Here is a 20,422-nt window from a genome sequence, read left to right as displayed (position 1 = left end):
ACAAGTTTGTGATCAACATCTAAACCGACAAGTGCTCGGGTTTGGAAATATTTTCCCGCCACCTTCGCATGGGTGGGCGCTTACTCGATCTCTCAATTTCTTCCTTTACACGGTCACTTACACCACTTTCTTGAAGTTTCTTCGATGCCACGACTCAAGTCCAAGCCTCACTAATTCCCAAATTAACGAATATTAAAGTCGTGGTCTACTTAGAATGTCACGATGATTGTCCACGGGTTGCAACTGGCCTCACCTTGACATAGTTTGGAGAATCCGAGAATTAATTGAACTCGTGTTGATCGTAGCACCAGTGCGCAGCACCCAATGGCCTCCTACAAAGGCTCGGCAGATGTATAACACTCTTACTCTTCTAGCATCCCGACCTTTCCTGCCTATAGGCAACGATGATCCTCCCAAGTGACAGTACCGACGATAAGCTAGCTGATTTAGCAAGCTCTGAACATGCCGCACCCGACGCACCTCCTCCTTATACTGAAATTGCCTCACCAGAACCACCCGTGGAACGCCCTTCTGATATATCACATCTGGCAACTTTCTACGATGTCCCACCACTCCTGACCCGTGCAACTGGGTATACGCCTACATCGCCAACGGGCTAATTCAAGACCAATATATCCTCGACCCATCGCTGAAGGTGCCGAATGTGTTGCTCTCGGACTCAGTGGCGGGTACTCACGAGAGTGCGAGGGATACTTTGAATTTGAGATCACAGACTGCGACGATCGATGCAGTAGCCAGGATTGTTGATAGCGGTGGCAGTGGTGTCATGAGGGATGGGGATGCGATGCCTCGGAGGGTTAAGATTGTACTTCACTCGAACACTGGCACCATTATGGGGAAAATCGTATGGCAATCTCACTTGAACTCTTGTTGCCATTTATTAATTATATCGTAGTTATCCGTCGACGGCTCTCCGCCTCCCAAATTCCACCTCACAGCGACGTCTAATACCGGTGCTCTGTATATCCACATCCCCCGTTCCTTCCACGGCCTCATATCTGCCTCTTCATCCACCGGCAGCGTACATCTCTGTCGCGAACTCATGGGAAATGCCACGTTGACCGCTGATGGGCACACGAAGAAGTGTTTCGTTGGCGATTACCCTGACGTCGACGACGATCGCGGAAATGACGGGAGGAAAAATGAATGGGACGAGCTGAGCTTAGAGAGCAACCATGGAGCGATTGTCGTCGAATACGCGGACCAATGGGAGGCGAAGGAGAGGGAGAAGGAAGCGAGGGGGAAGATGAACGAGGGCAAAGGTTTATTCGGTTGGCTTTTCGGGATTTAGCCATGTAATCAGACTCTGCAACTTTCCTCCGAATTGGCGCACTGTGCCCTATGCAGTCACTCGAGATCGTCAGGATCGCCAGGGGCCGATGGGTGTGCTGCAAGATTTCGCTAAGGTCTAAGTGTCACTTACCCATACTACTCACAGGCTGTGGTCACTTGTCTTCTTTACGGCGGTCACACTGCTCGCGAAAGTCCGGAGTAATTCCTTCATGGACGTGACGCTGTCGAAATTCGGAAACTGGTGAAAGTTAGTAGACTTGTACTGGGCGTCTTCACAGATACTCAGCCTTATGCCGTCGGATCCGGGAAACGAGCAATGAGGCCGGTTCAACGCTGCCTACTACGAAAATGTAACCTCGAGAACCCTACACCCCCGCGCGAATGCATCAACTCAGAATCTCAGATGGCACCAAGTAACTACGGTTGTCTATGAACCTTCCCCATGGGCATGATTTTGCTCACATAGTGCCTCATTGATGGCACGCGAGCAAGTTTGGATCGTCAAAATCGAAGTGACTCTTAGTACGCGAAAAAGTAACGAAACGATACATGATAGGACCTTTTGGAACGGAGTCACAACCCGTCTCAATGTTGAGATGGCTGATCGTAGCCTATGTACTCACCAGGCCGTCAAGCTCAAGTTTCATTTCGATTGTAGTGTCTTGAACAAGTCTTGGACTTTCTTGTCTGTCCCAGAAAAGCACGTGATTGTGTCCCATGATCACGACCACTGCGATGTGAGCATGCACCCAGTCAATAACAATTCTGATTGCAGGCCCTTGCTGCAGTGTACAGCAGGCTAAAATACCCCCTACATATACCCTTCGCTACCGGTTTCGTATCGCAAGCATGAGGATGGGAGCACTGAGGGAGGTCAGGCCGGAGTATGAGTTGTCGTAGGGAGACGCAAGGCTGATTAGCGATGGCGCTGGGCTGCTATATGTTATGCTGGGATATAAATTGTACAGGCAAGGTCGTAATTCGAGGGTATCTCACTTTGAGATAAGACGTTTTCGCTGTGAGTTATTTCGTTCCTCTTGGGTAGGGCCGTTTTCAACCAACCTGATTTCTAGAGTCACTCAGTGTCCTTGAATAGTATTAACCCTTCCAATGAACATGAAGACATATTACATTTACCGATTGTTGGGCGGTGGTCCCACTACGCCGTACACTTAGTAAGATAAACCTCGCTATGGCGTGAACGATGCCAATCCTGGACAGAGTAGACGACCTACTTGCTGCCCTTTGTTGGTTTACACTGTTGCTCGCGGGGGTCTACTAATTCGTGGTTTCGATTTCGAGCGTGAGGGCATCCCGCTTTGTGCTCATACTTCAGCGTAGCCAGGTTATTATATCATCCATTGATTCGTTTACAAGCGTGTAAGTGATCTTCATTAGGGCCATTCTTCCCCAGCGGATCGTAGCCTTCCCCTTATCCATTATTAGACGACATCAAAAAGTCTTCTGAGCACCACTCAAGTACTCCAACTCAAGAGACATGGGGCTGAAGTAGATCTCGCTCGTGGCTTTCTGAATACAGACGATCGCAACAAGAGCGTGGCGAGATCTGGTGCGAGCGAGTTAGCATCTAGATATCTATGTCAACTCGAACCCAATCACCGTACCACGTTCATGTTCATGGGGATTCCTTTGGCGTCGAATGGGGCGCATGGGGTGCCTCAGACGCCCAGAATATGCTAGTGACTTGCTTCGTCCTCTGCATGCGTTCATAAATTCTCATACAGGGCTGTTATACCGTTCAAGTCGTGGGCCAATCTCACTTCAATGTGGTTAAACTAAACCGCCCGACCATATAATCAAGGGCATTTGCACCGAGAATTCGATATTCTCGTGCTGACTCCATCAACGGAGGCTCCACCCAAATAGATACAGTGGGAATCAATGGGTCCATCTACGACAAGTGACAGCGTGGTGCGAAATCTTACCTCGGGCTCTGTGCTGATTTTGATTTCCCCGACATGTTCATGGGCCCCACGATCCTACCCCACCTGTGCCGTGAGTCAGCCCTCTGAAAGACATGTCCGTCGATCCCCTCTCCATATTATTTATAGGGGCTGCAGGTGGCTAGATCATCAACTACATTCCATACGCGAAGCGGCTTCTTGAAGATAGAAGCGGAGGGAGTTGTCATAAGCGAGTAGTCACCAAGATAGCGCGTCGACGTGTATCTGGCGGCATGCGATTCTTGGTGTGGTCACAGGAAAGTGTCAAGACGCTGCTATGGGGCGAAGGGCCACCTCTGTATTGCGATGCCTACAAGAAAATGGGGAACCCGAAAGCAACTTCTGGTACTATCAAACGCAGAATATCATCTCCAACAGGTATTGAATAGTTGAATAGTCGCACACGTATCCTCCGTTTGTCCCGGGGTGAACTCGAGTTTAGCTAGGACTTACCTCCTATGAGAGCACTATTATTAAACGACTTTTATCAGGGTGATGGCCGGTCCCAGTGGAAACTTTAGTGTACATACTTCAGCTGTGAATTTGCTCGTTGGAGCAAATGTTGAGCTGTATCTGGAGGTACGATGCCGGCAAGTACAGATTTCGCCGGTAATTGTGCTTATTTGTTTCTAACGTCGAAGCCTTCCGCCACCCCAACTTTCAATCTTGGCAGTGCTTCCACCGCCAGAGAAAGTATCTAACCGAAGCAGATCACCACCGGCAACCAAGCGTCCGCCATATGCACATTGCGAAACGCCTTGCGAGAGATGTTGCTCCCGCATATCATGATGACCCTCCGCAAAACTGCAAGCGCAGCAGCCTTACCTATCTCCCCGAGCAAATATTCCCCATTGTCGCATTGCGCTCACGGCCAACTCCAGAATATATTATACGTCTTACCACTTCTAGAACCACCGGTCACCCCAGAAGTGTATCGTGAATTGTATCTGACATAGGTACCGTACGGAGCCGAGTAATCCTTATCATCAAAGCATGAAGGTTGTTACAGCATCAAATTCCTCTGAGTCTATCACTAGCGATCGCGAAATGCTACGACCCTGGTGTGTGGCCGCCCCCATCTTCTTTGTACGGCGCATTGGATATAACCTGACCGTTTGTTCACCCAAATTTATAACAGACGCCTGGACCTCGGTAAGGCGTTACTGCCGTGCTCTGATCGACGGAGCGATCGATCGATCTACATCCCACTTACAACCCGAGTCCTGTGGGTCAGGGACCCAATGTGAGGCGGTGGCTGAGCCCGACGCACGGATTAGGAAGATGTGCATGCAGCACACTCGAGTTAAATCTTACTCGGAAAAACTGTTGATGTATTATCCCACAGCTGCGTGGTACACCCCAGGAAATATAAGTACCGTATCTATACTCTCATCGAGGATCATCCTACAATGACACCACGGGCCGCTACCACTACTACCACCTCCACAACAACTAATCTGCCTGAGCAGCTCGACGTTCTGCTGGTCGGTGCCGGCTTTGCCGGCATATACCAACTCTACGAGTTCCGCAAGCGCGGGTACTCGGTCAAGGCCATCGAGGCGGCGAGCGAGCTTGGTGGGACTTGGCACTGGAACCGCTATCCCGGCGCCCGCGTAGACACCACTATCCCCATCTACGAATTCAGCATCGAGGAGGTGTGGAAGGATTGGACGTGGAAGGAGCGCTTCCCGGGACAGGGCGAGTTGGAGGCGTACTTCAAGCACGTTGATGAGAAGCTGGACATCAGCCGCGATGTCGTCTTCAACACTCGTGTCCTCTCCGCGAAATTCAACACTACAACGGACCGCTGGGCAGTCACGCTCGACGATGGAAGAACGGTGCACGCACGTTTCCTTTCCCTCTGCACCGGCTTCGCGTCGAAACCCTACACCCCAGCCTTCAAGGGCTTCGACACCTTCAAGGGAGTCAAACATCATACCAGTCGTTGGCCTAAGGAGGGAGTAGAGGTTAAAGGGAAGCGGGTTGCAGTTATCGGCACCGGCGCGACCGGTGTACAAGTGATCCAAGAAATAGGTCCCGTCGTCGGGAACCTCACCGTATTCCAACGCACCCCCAATCTCGCCGTCCCTATGTTTAACCGCCCGGTAGAGGCAAAGGAACAACAACAGTTGAAGGACGAAGGCCTTTACCCCATTTATTACAAACGGCGCACGCAAACGTACATCGGCCTGGACTATACTTGGACCCCTAAGCCGCTGGTTGATCTCACTCCAGAAGCGAGGCGGATCTTCTTCGAAGAACTCTGGGTGCAGGGGGGCTTCCGCATATGGCTTGGCAATCACGAAGACGTGGGCACCGACCCTATCAGAAACGACGAGCTCTATGCATTCTGGCGCACGAAGGCGCTAGCGAGAATCAAAGATAAGAAGATGCAGGAGAAGCTAGCGCCGGCCGTCAAACCACATCCCTTCGGCCACAAACGCATAAGTTGCGAACACGTTAGTACTAGTTTATTTGCTGGCCTAGCAACGATGCTGATTCGTATTTATCTTCACGTCTAGTCGTATTTCGAGATCTTCAACCAATCTAACGTCGAATTGGTTGACATGAGCGAGACCGACATCGTTGAATTCACGCCCAAGGGCATTCGTACAGCCGACAGCGTCGAGCGAGAGTTCGACGTTATCGTTCTCGCAACGGGATTCGACTCCGTCACTGGGGGCATTACCCAGATCGACATAGAAGGACCGAAGGGCACTGTCCGTGACAAGTGGGCGCAAGGCCTCCGCACCTACCTCGGGGTCAGCACCGCCGACTTCCCCAACATGTTCTGGGTCTACGGCCCCCATGGTCCTACCGCCTTCTGCAACGGTCCTTATTGCGCCGTGAGTACGCTTCCCTCCTAGATCCGCATTTCTGGCTTTGATACTCACATATCAAAATTACCCCGTGTTCGCGCACACGTTCCCCTACAGGAGATGCAAGGTGGCTGGATCGTTAATTTCGTCGACAGCGCGAGGAAGAATGGTTATACCCGGATAGAAGCACAGAATGATGCGGAGGAGGAGTGGACTAGACGGGTGCAGGAGGTGACGCCCGTGCCCCTGGATAGCAAGGTCAAGTCGTGGTACTTGGGGTCGAATATTCCAGGGAAGAAGGTCGAGGTGCTAAATTGGGGCGGAGGAGTTCCCCAGTATTACGAAATCGTGGAGAACACGGCGAAGGCTGGGTACAAAGGGTTCGCGCTGTCGAGTGTGGAGGCCAAGTAGAGCACGGTATCCTGTACAATATGAATGTAATATAGACACCGTATCGGCTTCGGGAGACCGATGCAGTAAGGAGCTTTCGCCTGTGACGGTCCGGTTTGGTCCAGTGTCAAAGGATTGCAAGCAACGCAGGTGCGCGGAGATAACGTGATATTACTTCTCTGTGAGTAGTGTAGCAGTAACATGTCGGGACCGTGGGCGGCAGCGCTTGATTGGTAGCGAGTGAGCCGTGATTGATAAAATGAATGCCTAGCATGGGAATCAATCGCATAAACGACCAGAGGCAGAATCAACTACCAGCGCGTACTAAATCATGTTCGGCGATAGGCATTCTTGAGGGAGATGGCGGTATTCAAGTGGAAGACACGAAGGGGGTATAAATAACCTCGCTCGTCGTCGTCAACCCTCAGCGAACCCCCGCTGTCCAATCCTGTAAGCAGTTTGTTGACTTTCACTTGGGCACAGATACTAACTCACTTTATTGGAACAGTTCGTCAGGTCTCCCAACCGTCACTCATTATCACTTCCAAACCCGGAGGCCACCATGCGTACCCAATTCCTCATCGCTGCCCTCGTTGCTTCTTCTGCGCTCGCTCGCCCTCTTGACGCAGCAAACACATCTGCCGTGTCGTCGGTTGTCAAGGACATTACCAGCGTCCCCAAAGCCATCGAGCTAGTCGCTCGCATACCCGCTGAGGCGGAGGATCCCAAAGTGGATGAAGCAGGCGTATTCGAGGTCTTCGAAGCTGCATATAATGCCGTCAAAGAACTCCTCCGCAAGCTCAAACCCAAGGTCAAGATCCCTGGCTACACGCACTACGTTGGTTAAATAGGCCGCAGCCGTTACTTACAACATACAAAGTACAATTTATCATGGCCATCTGGGTAATAGAGAAGCATGAGCGTAATTCCTGCACTCGATAATCGAGAAGCCACAAGCGAAATACACATATCTCTTGAATTGAGTCTTAGATCATGCTCAGTATTTTGCCTAAGTCAGTATAAAGTCCACGTAAGTCCATTTTTTGATGGAATTCGTCAGTTTCCGTACTTTTGATGTAAAAATTCCGGCACCTTCCTCTTTTGATCTTGTGCGGAAGGTCCCGACGAAATCTAAGTCAGTGAAAAGCAAACTTACAGTGACTTAGTTTGACTGGGAATGGGAGCGTAAAGTAATAGGATTCAGACATTGCTTATGTAAGGGGAACTAATCCCAGGGGCGAAGATGCATTAATCGAGAGAACATTAAGGCTCTAGCCTAAGAGCAGTTGCTCAGGAAGTGACAAAGGGGGTATCCTGAGGGTGCTGAATGTCGGATAATGCAGTGGTATTTAGATACGAGACGAGAGACTTGGAAGAGCATGAATACTGGTGACAGGCGCTGGTGCCCCCCTGTCTTCAATTACATAATCTTTTTTGATTTCGATGGCCAGTTCAATTGTTGGACTTCAACGTTTCGACGTTTCAACTCCTCCCCAATGTCCACTTATTTCTTCGACAACCGTTCACAACACTTGGGGCATTCAATGCGGCCCCGAATTGAAGCTCTCGACATCTCTTCTCGCCGTAACGCGCCCCGTGTGGATAACAACTGCTCCAACTCTCTGGATCCACGCGCCTGGCAAACAGACTACTGGCAGGATTCCCATTCCCCTACGCGCTTCGCTAACTATTCCGACTCTCATACTCAAGTTCAAGCTTCCAGACCACTCAATACACGCAATCATCATGCCATGGACACGGAGGGGGTTTGTGAGTACCTTATATTTCAACGTCAATGTGATGCCTCCAGCCAACCAGTTGTATGTATGACTCAGCTATATCCTCGTATCCAAACGATCCCACCCCTTCTTACATGTACCAACCAACTACCCCTGCCAGCCTCCATGAATGGCTTTCTACCCCACCCCACCTACTATGCCTGCCTCCAGATTACATATATATATTGCATCATGTTTACTATTAGTATGAATTTATTTTATTGCCTGAGAACGGTTTTGTACTTGACTTAACCTGACCATCACTGACCGTGAGCGACTGTTGCGTTGAACATGGTGGCCTGACTTTCCATGACTGACTTAGACACTAACAGACTTGACTTGACCTGTTTTCTTCGATACCCGAAAGGGACCCACAAAATCATTTTCAAGTCATTTTACGGTAAATATTCCGGCCTAGGTCCGGCTAAGTCATTATTTTATGACTCACACAGACTTAGGCAAAACACTGAGGATCATGTCGGACAAGATCATGATGGTCGAATGAGCGTGACCAGTGAAATTTTGAAAGAGCGCCCGTCCTTCATACAAATTAGTTCAAGTCGATATCTTACTGGGGCCTCAGTAAGCGATATCCCAAGGCCACAATCAGCTGGGGAAGAACGGCCCACAATGAAGATCACTCACAGCTTACGGTCGATGCTCCAGCAACTTCAGCAACTTGATTGCACCGAAGTACGAGCGCAAGTCAGAAGGAATCCCTAGCACTCAGAATCGAAGTGTTGTTGGAAAACAAAAAAACGCGAGCAGCATTCGCCTAGCAGATTGCTGACACAATTTACCCCCAGCTTCACCATCTCCAATATCAATGGACGCGACAATGCGTCCTCGTATCTGCGCGAGAAGGAGTCGCCTCTTTGACATTTGGAGAGGCTCAGGATGGCCACGGCCAACCAGCTCCAAGTAACCACGATGCTTTGTTTTCCGATCCTTCGCCCCTTCCACGACCACAAATCCACACAAGTTCTTTGTAGCATGGATCGCGGGTATATAAACCGTCGGGACCCCACTGGTCCTACTCCAGAAACCCATCATGGACTCGAACAGTACGCCTTCAATGTCTGCCACTTTGATGCCACTAACCGACCCCTAGTAGATTCTCCGGAGCAAGTTGCGTATCGTGAGATGGAAGAAACCGTTCGCAAACTCGTGGAAGAGTTCAAAATCCAAGATCAAACCTGTGCGTGTTTGACTGCACCTGAGTACGCCTTGTCTCAATTATCCCATCTTCAGCGAAATCGCGCGGCTATGAGACCAGCGGCATAATAACCGTGCTGCATAGTCCTGACGAACTTCCGACTGCCAGCACTTCCGCGATATATACGAGCCAGCCTAGAGGCAGCCACTATTCGGTGGAGTGTCTCTTGCGCGGCGCTGCAGCGAAACGCGAGCTGATCGAGTACCCAGAATTCCCGAAGGAGATCTACCGACCCTCTGACTTGGAAGAATGTGCATATAGCATCGTAGACATTCCAGGGAAAGGCCTGGGCATGGTCGCAGCACAGGATATCGAACTCGGCGAGCTCATCGTCAGTGAGCGGCCTCTGCTAATCGCACCGCGCGTCATAACCAGTCCTAGTCGTCTCTCGTTCACCGATGATGCCACAAAGGAGCAGCAACAGGCGGCTGTGTACTTCGAGACGGACAAGCGCGTATAAGCGCATGAATCACGACGACCAGGCGGCCTACACGAAGCTGCACAACGCCCACCTACACGACGGAAGCGGACCCCTTCTCGGCGTCTATAGGACGAATGCGTATGGTTTATTCGCCATGCAAGGTATGCTTGCTCCATGAACGCCAGACATTTCTGTTGACCGCTCGCTCAGGCGATACCTATGGTGGCGTCTTCAAAGACCTCTCCAGGATAAACCACAGGCACGCCCAGATCTATTCTCCACGTGCGCCTGTAACTGACACTGCATTCTAGTTGCTGCCCCAATGCGGACAGAAGCTTCCACCGCGCCACCCTCTCGATGCAACTGTACGCCGTGCGCACCATTAAGAAAGGCGAAGAGATCACCACGTCGTACTGCAACCACCTTGCTCCTTATGCAGCACGCCAAATATCCTTGGCGCCGTATGGAATACGCTGCGACTGCCCCGCATGTGTCGACCACGTCGAATCCGACAAGAACCGCTTGCGCATCAGCCGCGTCCAAGATGCCGTACCCGCCATCGTCAAATGGGCTGCCAATCCGGCATTGCCAAGCGATCTCCTGCTCACGCCGTCCTTGAAGATGCTGGAGCTCCTGGAATCGGAGGGCCTGGAAGCGACCCCGCAGTACCTGCTAGTCCTTTACCAGACCATGCTCATCTACTCAGCTCTAGGCACTTCGAGCGTCAACGCGAGATGTTTGTTCTATATGGAGAGGTGGACCAGGCTGAAACGCTGGGACGTCAAAGGCCGCAAAATTAACTATGCAGAACAGGGCATACGGGATATGGAGAAGATCAGGATCGCTAGTTTTGCAAGGCGGCTCCTTTCGCCGGGGGACGAGGAAGAGGCAGTTGTTGTCTTCGATACAGATATATCAGAAGCGGATTAGGAGTGGTGTATTCTTGTGTATAATTATCCTTTCTGCGCTGAGAATTGTTTATGAGCATAGGTTCATAATTGTGCGTTGTTGGAGCATCGTTCGTGTTGAATCGCACATGCATTTGGCGCTTGCCTTGCCTTGTCTACAGTCGCATTGTCCAAGCCGGCATTGGGCGCTTGAGCCACCTTCTTTGTTCCTCCTCAGAAGCGCATATAAGCTTTCAGAAGCCTGATGCCGTCTCCTCACCCCCATCACCCACTACTAAAGCATCGACCGCCACAAAGTACACCCCCCGTTACACGTCCATCAAATCGTCCTCAGCCGACATCGACTTGGTGTCCGAAATGGCCACCAAAGTGAAAGTGCAGGAGACAAATGAGGAGTTATTCCGCCAGATGGAGGAGAAAAGCCTCAAGCTGATGGAAGAGTTCAAAATCCAAGATAGCACCTGTGCGTGTTCCCGTACGAAAAATAAAATTCCTTAGTCCCAAGATTAATATTGCGTTGTGTCTAGCGGAATCGCGAGGCTACATACGTGGTGCCGCCTTTAAATATCAGGTGGTCCCAGTGGGGCAACCCACGCCCGATGAAGGCGCCCTGGTATACACCACTCAACCGCAGGGCTGCGAACCCGAGGCAGGCATGGTCGAATGCATCCTGCATAGCAGTGCAGCGAAGAAGGAGTTGGTGGACTATCCAGGCTATCCAACCCCGATCCCCCGTGCAGCAGATTTGACGGCGCCGTGCCCCTATCGTATCGTCGAGATCCCGTCGAAGGGCCTGGGTATGGTCGCTGCAAGAGACCTGCGTTTCGGCGAGCTTATCATCAGCGAGCGGCCCCTCCTGATTAGCCCCCAAATCTCGAAGATAGACTTTATCAAATGGACGAACACGACCACTCCGAGGCAGAAACAGGAAGCGGCCTGTTTCGAGTCGGAGAAGATCTACAAGGTAGCTTTTGAAAGGATGGACCCAGAGGCCAAGGAGACGTATATGAAGCTTCATAATTCGCACAAACATGATGGAAGCGGCCCCTTACTAGGTGTCTCGAGGACGAACTCATACGGCGTGTTTGCCTTACAAGGTAATATACTATGAATGCTTTCGGTGTTGGGATGTTGGGCTGATGAGATGTCTAGGGGACGAGTATGGTGGCGTCTTCAAAGACGCGAGCAGGATCAATCACAGGTGCCATCAATCATATTTAGCAATATACATCACTTTCTCAATGCCCCTTCCCCTAGCTGTAGCCCTAATACTATTCGCCACTTCGATCGCCCTTCGCTTGCGATGCTAATGGTCGCGGCGCGGCCAATCAAAGAAGGCGAAGAAATCACTGCGCACTACTGCGATCCGCTTGCCCCCTACGCCGCTCGTCGAAAGTCGCTTAAGCCGTATGGCATACGCTGCGATTGCCCCGCCTGTCTGGATCCCGTCAAATCCGACAAGATAAGATATCGTATCAGCTGTGTGAAAGATGCAATCCCCGCCATCATCAAGTGGGCAGGCAACCCCAAGCTTCCCGACCATCTCCTACTCGGGCCGTCTTTGGAGTTGTTGGAGCTCATGGAGGCCGAAGGGCTGGAGGCTTCGAAGGCCTACGAACAAGTGCTGTACCACCTCTTCCTCATCTACTCGGCTCTGGTTATCAGGGGTAAATCCGAGCCCAGCGAAGTTCGGATCTATCAGGAGAAGTGGATACAGCTGCAGACCATGAGGCGCCGCGATAGGGAGGACGTCTGCGCTCAACTTATGGAAGACACTATCAGAGTCGCGTTCGCGGCCCAACAACACCTAGGCGAGATGAAGATGGAGGAAGTCGAACCAAGGCGCGACTGATCCAATGTTCTAATCTCTGTACCGAATTGCAATATGTACCAATAAATACGAAACCAAACCATCAGGGCTAAACGTTAAATAAACCTTGAACCTTGAAACTCTCAGTAGAGCGAACGTAACTAATGCCGATCTAAAATGAGTTAGCTAATTGAACATTTGAACATTCGTTCGGCTAACCCATACCGTCCCCTTCTATAACATTACGGATATCAGTGTTATACATATATAAGGTTCCACAAATGACCGATCCAAGCGACAATATTCATTAGCTATAGTATATCCCATCCACGCACGTCGTCCAACAGCATATAATGCATAGGTTATTCATTGCGACAACATCAAAATTACTGTCCTGCAGGTAAGAAGAGCCAACAGTAATAGATGGATAAGACGAACATATATGATTATAGTGACCAGTTCCCTGATTGTAACGAAGGTTGTTGTGTCACGCCTTGTGAAGATGAGAGGGCACCGAAGGCTACCTCGTAATCTTTTCGATTTGTTGGTTGAGGCGAAGATGCCTTCTGGGTGCTCTCAGCAGGAGACGACGATGTCGACTGACGACCGAGTGAAGAGCTCTGCAAGGATTTCTCTGGAGCAGGAACCGACGATGTCGATAATTGTCTGATTTGCCCGACCCCCATCCCATATGTAGACTGCAGTGAGCCGAAGGCAGCAGAATAGTCCTTCTTAGTAGTAGAATGGCTCTGTGGCATAGTCGATGATGGTATAGATGGATGGCCGAGTGGTGAGCTCTGCGAAGAGGGTTTCGTCCGAGGCGTTGGGGCAGGCGCTGATGAAGACGCTAATTGACCGCTTTGACCAACACACATCCCATATGTAGACTGTAGCGAACCAAAAGCAGCGTAATAATCCTTCTGAGTCCGAGATGCCGAGGCGCGAAGAGGCGCTGTGCTCGATACGGACGGTGCGGTTGATTGTAGGGTGCTGGTAGAAGGGGATGATATTCTGCTAGACATCGTTGTGATATGAAGGTGATTTGAAGTCTGAGAGCTGATGAGATGGAGTTCTAGTATCTGTATCTTGTGTTGTAAACTCGACATCGAGGCGGCACCATTTTATAGAGACTCGCTAGGTGAGCGGTTGCGGTGCACAGTCGCGTTTCGTAGCTGCGGAAGCGAAGTGAAGATGGTCACGGTGATTCAGCATTCGAATTGGGTTGATCAAGGAATCTAGGGCCGTAGTGTGAATCATCCATCGAGTCATGGTCACCTAAGGATGATTGGCGAGGCATGGCCATTCAGATCGCTGTGAATGCGGTGAACAGTACAATAATTGTCCGTGATTAAACGCGTACCTCGCTCGTAACATAGTTAGCGCCAGCGAAGTGACGATTCCTTGACCGTCAGCACGCACGGTCATTCATCGGGCGTCGCGGCAGTCTCGTGCCTTGTCTCCCGTTAAACGTCCGCTCATTTCATTCTTAACCTCCTTGAGGAAAATCGAAGGCAAAATCCTGTGGAAAGTATGCGTACCCGTCGGGTTTCAGGTCTGGAGGTCGGTATTATGCCTGATAATCTGCCTTTGAATGATGAATATTTGAATATTCGAATCTTAGAGTCGACGATAGGCTGTGTGGTGAACCATCCTCTGATAATCTGAGTGCCGCGAATCCAGGAAATAGACGTCGATTAGAATAATATGATGGGTAAATGTAATCCATGGTATAGCTACATAACAGAGCAATCGCCCTTGCTGTCCTGAGCCTCAGCTTCCTCCGCAGCCCACTTTGCCTTCTCTTCCTCGGTCAGCAACTGTACGAGCATTCAGTATCCATTACGAGGATGAAGAGTGGCCGACTTACGCCCTTCTTGGCACGCGCCTCCATCGCCTTGCGCCTGCTCTCTCGCTCAGACTTTGCCCGCCTTTATAAATACAAAAGAGCGTAGATGATGGATAAGATGCGACAGGGGTCCAATGATATATAGATTACGAGTTAAGCCATGGAGAATACAGATCGCGGGACGAAGGACATAGGATCGATTATTCGAGGCGGTTTATTGTCATTATTAGAGTCGTGTGTCGACAGAGAATTAGTTGTGATCGTAAGAGCGTCGTTAGTATTAGAGGAGGAATTGGTCGAAGTGGGTGAGAGCGCAACCGTCGTATTAGCCAAAGGAGCCAAAGAAGTGGACCTAATGCTACATGAGTGTGACCATTTGGAAGAAAGCCGCTCTACTTACCGGTCTTGCTTTGAAAAGGGGATTCTGGTCGTCGATTTGGACTCTGACGGAGCTGGTGTCGCCTTACTTTGGGAGGAAGTCGTAGCGATAGGAGAACGGCTAGAACTGACGTTCTTGTTACTGCCTAGCGAAGGTGCTGATGCAAAGGCGGTCTTGACAGCGTTCGACTTCTTGGCGTTCGCGTATAAGTCGGCCAGCGATCTCCCCGGAGAAGAACCCAGAGTGTTCCCGCCTGTCCTGCTGGTACTACTATTGGGCGGTGCAGTGCAGCTGTGATCGGCAGGGAAACGATGCGATGGGCAGAACTGCTGCTTGCATTGCTGAAGGGGCGGTGATGGGTTAGTGCAGTAAGCAGTAGGCAAATAACAACACGTACATTGCATTGGATGGGCGCAAACAACGTCTTGCCACACTTCGTCCGAGCACACACCGGACCCGATTTCTTCTTGCCCGTTCTCCCCGTCATAACGGAACAATCGCGTGTCAGATGTTGCTCCATACGAATGTTTGGGTCTTGGTTTGGGGGAACCGCTACTGGTTCATTGCATAATGGACCTGCGTTCAAGTTCGTGGTCAGTTCGCCACCCGGGTCAGCAAGGAGGTCACATACAATTGGGGGCAACTCTGTCGTACTTGCTCTCATCGTACTCAGGGCATTTGTGCGCCTCGACTTTGAAATGCTCGCCGCAGTAGGATTTCGAGCAGTGCTGGCATTTGAAAGGCAGAAAGTCGACGAGCATGCAGGTTTGCAAAGAGCATTGCTTGCCGACCGACAGCAGGTGGGTGTCTCGTTCGGAGGTCGAGGTGGCCATGATTTCGGATTCTTGGATGAGATGGGGGTTAGGATAAGGAATGGGTGGAGGTGGATGGCCTTATAAAGAGTCAGAGCTGTACGCGCGTCGCCTGCTTTGCGATCAGACCAAGCTGGCTGGCCACAGCCTGAAGTTTAGTCAGTGGTAGAGCTTTCCAGAAATGGTTGTGAATTCTCACGTGACGTCTATATATGTCGCGTCCGGTTGTCCACTCAAAGACCGTTGAACTGCAGCTATGGTGGTATTTACACTGGTAAATCATTTGCGCCCTTTTGATCCAGAGACGTTGATATATTCTTTTCAGATTAGACATGGTGAATCCACTGACAATCTGGTATGCAAGCTATCGTCTCGCCCGTTCTTCCCTGACGTGAACGTTCTAGCTTCCCATTTGGGCTGGCTGGAGAGACGCTCCTCTATCTAATCACGGTGTGTATTCCTCCTGCACGACTGCGCTCATTTTGACGTGGTAGTATACAGGGATGAACGTACGAATTGGATATTCCCTTCCATGAATTTATTGGCCAAGACGAGCGTATGTTATAGCAAGCCAAGGCGCTGGGAGCCTCTCTTGCAGACACGCAATTCACGGTTATCCACACATCCGACCTGAAACGCGCGCTCATGACTGCAGAAGCTGTCCAAAGTTACCAGAAATCGGACCCTAAACCTCTGCTCGTTCCATCAACTCTCCTTCGAGAACAGAACTACGGGCTAGCGTCGGGAAAGCCGTTTACTAAAGACCGCCTCCCAGGCCTGTCGCTTGAAGACCATTTCGCTCGGGGAGTCTACCCTATCATCTATAATCGAACGGAGAAATATCCCGAAGGCGAAAGTGCGATAGATTTGTCTAGAAGAGCCGTCCAAGCGGTGGAAGATATCTTGTTACCGTATACCCAGCAAGATAACCCGGAAAGTCAAGTTCACATCGCTATCGCGAGCCATGGTATCTTTATTAGTGAAGTTGTAGAGGCGTTGCTACGAATGGACACCGAGTCCGGGTTGCAGCATTCTCCTAACCAATACAGGGGCTTGTCGAACACAGGATGGGTGCGAGTTCGCGTAGAATGCTTGGTGAATTATCTCGTTCCATTACTGTTGGATCGGGGCTGACAAAAGCCGCGTCAAGCCTGCAACGGAAGTATCTGCCGTGAGTAGATCTGCGCGACCGTCGTTGAAAGTGGAGGTCACGGACTTCAACAGAAATGAACACCTGAGCAGCGTCGTACGTGGATGGTGGAGCTAAAAGGGACACGGAAGGTGGCTGATGCGTTTCGTAGGTTCGCCAAAAAGGTGGCATAGGTAGCGCGGCCCATGACCCGATGCAAAAGGATATACGCACATTCTTTGGAGGGGGCTTATTGCGCAAACCTGACAATTCAGATTGACCATACATGGAGCTTGGTCTCGGGTCATTACTTGGATGTTTGGCATCTAAGCTCGGATGTATAGGGTATGTTGATTATACAGGCAATAGCGATGCTGTTGTAGCATTATACAATGCGGGAAGCACGTTTGGAGCAAGATACATAGGTAGATGGGCTTAAACGTTTATAAAAATACACAGATGTAGACCTTGGCGTCGATCGTAAGCTATTGAATGGAGGCAACACAGGCTGAGGATACTCACCATCAGAGCTGACGAGGTCAGTTCTTGATTTTGCCGGCAATTAGCTTCTTCTTCAAATCTGCCAGCATTGCTATTTGCTCCTTTGTCTCTACCTGATCCCCACCGTCAACTTCGCCCCAGAGCTTTTCGGGAGGGTTAGCGCCCTTTTCGCAGAAGAGCTGAAGGGCGCATATTGCCGTGCCAGTACGTCCCCAGCCGAAGCCGCAGTGCACGAGAGTAGACTTATGCTTCTTGTACATGCGGTAGGCATCGTCGACCTGCTTCTCGGTCGAAGGTTGGAAATCGGGAACTTGCAACCACAGGTACGTGATCCCAGCGGCCTTCAAGTAACCTTCTTCCTTCGCGCTGTATTTTACGTGGTTGAAGGAGATCAGGCAGTCGATACCGGTCTTCTTGAGGAATGCTGCCCGAGATACGGTCATCTCCTGGTCTTCGTCCTTGCCTTTGTAGTTGGGCGCAGAGGAACGGTAGAGCTTGTGGCCCGACGCGACGTACTTGTCAACCTCCATGAACCTGAACCACTGAACCTTGGCGGCATCGTCCGCAAGCTTGGTGTCCTTTTTGCCCATGGGCCATTTTCCAGAGTTAGGTAGTCCAGAAGCCATTGGTATGTTTTTGAATGCAAGTGTCTGACACGAGAAAGAATGAGCGTCATCGTAGAGATAAGGAGGAGATACGCACGAGTTGGGACTTTACTTGGGTCTACTGAGCGTCATTGGACGATTACCATATTTATACCCTTCTCACCATAACAGGTGTCGGGGCATCTCACGGGAGAGCGCATGAGCAAGACGCCCGTCAGTGTCTAGTGGCAACATGGTAGCAGGAATAATGAAAATAAGATACTCTGAAGTGTATGCAGTGGCGGACTTAGGACCATTCCGACCAAAGTCCATCGTGATAAGGTTAAGCAATTCTGGCTGGGTTTCTAAAAATTCTTCTAGTCATTCGAGGAGGGGAGGTATGTTGGGTTAGTTCCGCGCCACGCTAAATGTTATTTACTAGCAAAGTGGTTTAGATGGGGGGCTGCAGCTCGGCCATAATGCCGTGTTTACCCCACCAAACTAGGTAAGTAATGATAGGTAGCATGAAAGGGCTGCAAGGTCGACGTGGTGCATCGTCAATGACTTTCAAGGGAGCAAAGGACAGCAACAAACGTTATGCATCCGGAATTCATGACGTCCCATAAGGCAGCAGTCTCTTCTTCAGTTTTGGTGTTTGCGCTCCCGACGAGTACGCCGTGTTCCCCAATCTATTCACTCTGTCGGAGCCTTTGGACACATTCAGATGCGCTCGCGCGGCATGACCCTTGAGGCCAGAGTCAGCGACGGGAAATCTCTGGCGAAGGACAGCACTCAACTCGTTTGAACGCGTCGCCTGAGCCTAGGGAGCGCCATCTTTTCTTCGTTCCTGAGTGCGACTTCATTTTGTAGCCTGCCTGCGGCGTCGATGAGGCCGAAAACAGCCGGGTCACGGAGGGGAGTAGTGGTCCATTAGGAACAAAGAAACGATGCCCCCCGAGCAGAAACATCGAATTGAGCAGCGAAGGAGAGAATAATGAACTTTGAAGGAAAGGTTGCGAGCGCTTGAACAGACGCCCATACTTCATTGCTAATACCACACTTCGACCGCTCGCCATTATCCTCGACAACACCGCCAGAACTTGACCACGATGTCCGACCTTGAGCCCACTCCCCAGGATGATGCTGACAGGGTAATTCACGATTCATCGACGATCGGCGCAGGCTATTCATGGTTCTACTTAGATTCGATTGAAACGACTCGCGAAGCTCGCCCAGGCTTCGAGCTCATCGCCAACAGCATCCGGGCAACAAACGCCAGCGGGAACTAGCCCCGCACCTTCTTCTTCAAATGCGGGACAGGCTTCACGTCCGCCGCCCCCACGAAAGACGACCACACCATTGGCGCCACCGAAACAAATAGAACCTGTCCCCGTGCCATCCAGTCGAATGAGGAAACCCGCTCCGAAATTCAACATGGAGGCCTGGGAACACGAAGCAATCGGCACTATCCTCCAAGTAACATTAGACGTAAGTTCACTTGTCTATGTTTCACCCCATTTGAGCTCAAGTCTTTCAGCAAGAGACTGCCTCTCGAAGTGGCCATGAGATCGTGTGGCTCAAGCACCTTGCAGAGGAACTAGCTTCTGAGGAGCCTGGTAGGCAGCTTTCCATCTTACCCCCTTGACATTCACCTCATCACAATCCACCAGGGAACGCTTGTCGGATGTCCATGAATAACGTGGATAGGATTCTCATTGCTAGACTTGAGTTAGACCCTCAGCAAATGTCGTACGTGGCTACTGCTTTCTGTCAACAATCTTGACTCTCAACGACGTTTACAGTGATGATCTAGAGTATCTTCCTGTCTTGGTTTCTCTTCCACGCGACCAAACCATCTTCGAATACCTCGTTGGATCTTGGAAACGGCTTAATAATACTAGATCGACCCTCCTGAAGCGGGGGTATGCTCCAATGGATACCGAAAACGCATTAAATAAATTGGAGAAAATCCGCGAGTTGATCATAAGTTACGCTGGGCTGACGTTGCAAGAGCCCGAAATGTTTCCCCAACCTCAAGGGTAAGATTGTATTCGTTCATATCAGTACCTCGTCTGACGGTTTCTAGTCGAGTCCTTGGTCCTGCCGAATTAGTCGGTCCTTTGCTGTCCCTTTCTGCTTTATCCACCTCCATTTTATCTGGCTCTACTACACCAACAACGACATTGTCCCCAACAGAGGTGGAACCCTTCCTCCAAGATCTTGCCCGACGGTTCGAGCCAGATAATGAAATTGACGGCGTTCTCGGAGATGTCGTTAAACATCTGGTCTGGCATGAGTCCCTTTTCCGCCCTGAAGGCCTTGGGGGAAGCGATACCAGCTGGCGTGGGGTAATTGCAGGTCTGGAGGCTTTGGTTTCAATCAAGAGTATTGCCATGATGATCACCAGAATGGACGAATGGATACCTGCGAATGCCACAGCTGCGTCTATTGAGCAGGGGGTGGTGGAGGCTAATCCTGGTCAGCATCGCTGCCAGTGAGGCACAGACCGAGAAATAGTACCGTAAAGACTGCCTTGATTCCCGTTGCAACT

At 50.7% G+C, this 20,422-nt stretch overlaps 10 protein-coding genes across 10 annotated transcripts; 7 read left to right on the top strand and 3 right to left on the bottom strand.

Moving 5' to 3' along the window:
- Positions 1–404: 404 nt before the first annotated feature.
- PC9H_010682 (uncharacterized protein) lies at positions 405–1,312 on the top strand (the record flags this gene model as incomplete). The annotated part of the gene is made up of 3 exons (XM_036780175.1): positions 405–592; positions 781–865; positions 917–1,312. 3 exons carry the CDS (start codon positions 405–407, stop codon positions 1,310–1,312), a joined length of 669 nt encoding a protein of 222 aa, XP_036627558.1.
- Positions 1,313–4,687: 3,375 nt separating this feature from the next.
- On the top strand, positions 4,688–7,334 carry PC9H_010681 (uncharacterized protein; the record flags this gene model as incomplete). Its single annotated transcript, XM_036780174.1, has 5 exons — positions 4,688–5,737; positions 5,801–6,124; positions 6,215–6,486; positions 6,848–6,937; positions 7,004–7,334. 5 exons carry the CDS (start codon positions 4,688–4,690, stop codon positions 7,332–7,334), a joined length of 2,067 nt encoding a protein of 688 aa, XP_036627557.1.
- A 1,982-nt stretch (positions 7,335–9,316) lies between these two features.
- PC9H_010680 (uncharacterized protein) lies at positions 9,317–9,941 on the top strand (the record flags this gene model as incomplete). The annotated part of the gene is made up of 3 exons (XM_036780173.1): positions 9,317–9,329; positions 9,380–9,463; positions 9,517–9,941. 3 exons carry the CDS (start codon positions 9,317–9,319, stop codon positions 9,939–9,941), a joined length of 522 nt encoding a protein of 173 aa, XP_036627556.1.
- Positions 9,942–9,945: 4 nt separating this feature from the next.
- Positions 9,946–10,832, top strand: PC9H_010679 (uncharacterized protein; the record flags this gene model as incomplete). Its single annotated transcript, XM_036780172.1, has 3 exons — positions 9,946–10,063; positions 10,088–10,184; positions 10,214–10,832. The coding sequence occupies 3 exons, from the start codon at positions 9,946–9,948 to the stop codon at positions 10,830–10,832; spliced, it is 834 nt and encodes a 277-aa protein (XP_036627555.1).
- A 335-nt stretch (positions 10,833–11,167) lies between these two features.
- PC9H_010678 (uncharacterized protein) lies at positions 11,168–12,662 on the top strand (the record flags this gene model as incomplete). The annotated part of the gene is made up of 4 exons (XM_036780171.1): positions 11,168–11,273; positions 11,338–11,907; positions 11,963–12,011; positions 12,068–12,662. The coding sequence occupies 4 exons, from the start codon at positions 11,168–11,170 to the stop codon at positions 12,660–12,662; spliced, it is 1,320 nt and encodes a 439-aa protein (XP_036627554.1).
- A 404-nt stretch (positions 12,663–13,066) lies between these two features.
- Positions 13,067–13,642, bottom strand: PC9H_010677 (uncharacterized protein; the record flags this gene model as incomplete). Its single annotated transcript, XM_036780170.1, has 1 exon — positions 13,067–13,642. The coding sequence occupies one exon, from the start codon at positions 13,640–13,642 to the stop codon at positions 13,067–13,069; it is 576 nt and encodes a 191-aa protein (XP_036627553.1).
- Positions 13,643–14,619: 977 nt separating this feature from the next.
- On the bottom strand, positions 14,620–15,678 carry PC9H_010676 (uncharacterized protein; the record flags this gene model as incomplete). The annotated part of the gene is made up of 4 exons (XM_036780169.1): positions 14,620–14,818; positions 14,867–15,186; positions 15,243–15,421; positions 15,477–15,678. The coding sequence occupies 4 exons, from the start codon at positions 15,676–15,678 to the stop codon at positions 14,620–14,622; spliced, it is 900 nt and encodes a 299-aa protein (XP_036627552.1).
- A 511-nt stretch (positions 15,679–16,189) lies between these two features.
- PC9H_010675 (uncharacterized protein) lies at positions 16,190–17,066 on the top strand (the record flags this gene model as incomplete). Its single annotated transcript, XM_036780168.1, is given in 4 exon segments — positions 16,190–16,213; positions 16,225–16,740; positions 16,808–16,903; positions 16,959–17,066. 4 exon segments carry the CDS (start codon positions 16,190–16,192, stop codon positions 17,064–17,066), a joined length of 744 nt encoding a protein of 247 aa, XP_036627551.1.
- Positions 17,067–17,325: 259 nt separating this feature from the next.
- PC9H_010674 (uncharacterized protein) lies at positions 17,326–17,913 on the bottom strand (the record flags this gene model as incomplete). Its single annotated transcript, XM_036780167.1, has 1 exon — positions 17,326–17,913. One exon carries the CDS (start codon positions 17,911–17,913, stop codon positions 17,326–17,328), a length of 588 nt encoding a protein of 195 aa, XP_036627550.1.
- A 1,067-nt stretch (positions 17,914–18,980) lies between these two features.
- Positions 18,981–20,369, top strand: PC9H_010673 (uncharacterized protein; the record flags this gene model as incomplete). The annotated part of the gene is made up of 6 exons (XM_036780166.1): positions 18,981–19,022; positions 19,075–19,359; positions 19,409–19,487; positions 19,542–19,620; positions 19,674–19,910; positions 19,958–20,369. 6 exons carry the CDS (start codon positions 18,981–18,983, stop codon positions 20,367–20,369), a joined length of 1,134 nt encoding a protein of 377 aa, XP_036627549.1.
- Positions 20,370–20,422: the final 53 nt, after the last annotated feature.

The sequence above is a fragment of the Pleurotus ostreatus genome, assembly GCF_014466165.1.
Source record: "Pleurotus ostreatus strain PC9 chromosome Unknown scaffold_8, whole genome shotgun sequence".
NCBI classification, from domain to species: domain Eukaryota; kingdom Fungi; phylum Basidiomycota; class Agaricomycetes; order Agaricales; family Pleurotaceae; genus Pleurotus; species Pleurotus ostreatus.
The sequence above is the reverse complement of the archived record's forward strand: the minus strand, read 5'-3'. Positions and strand labels throughout refer to the sequence as shown.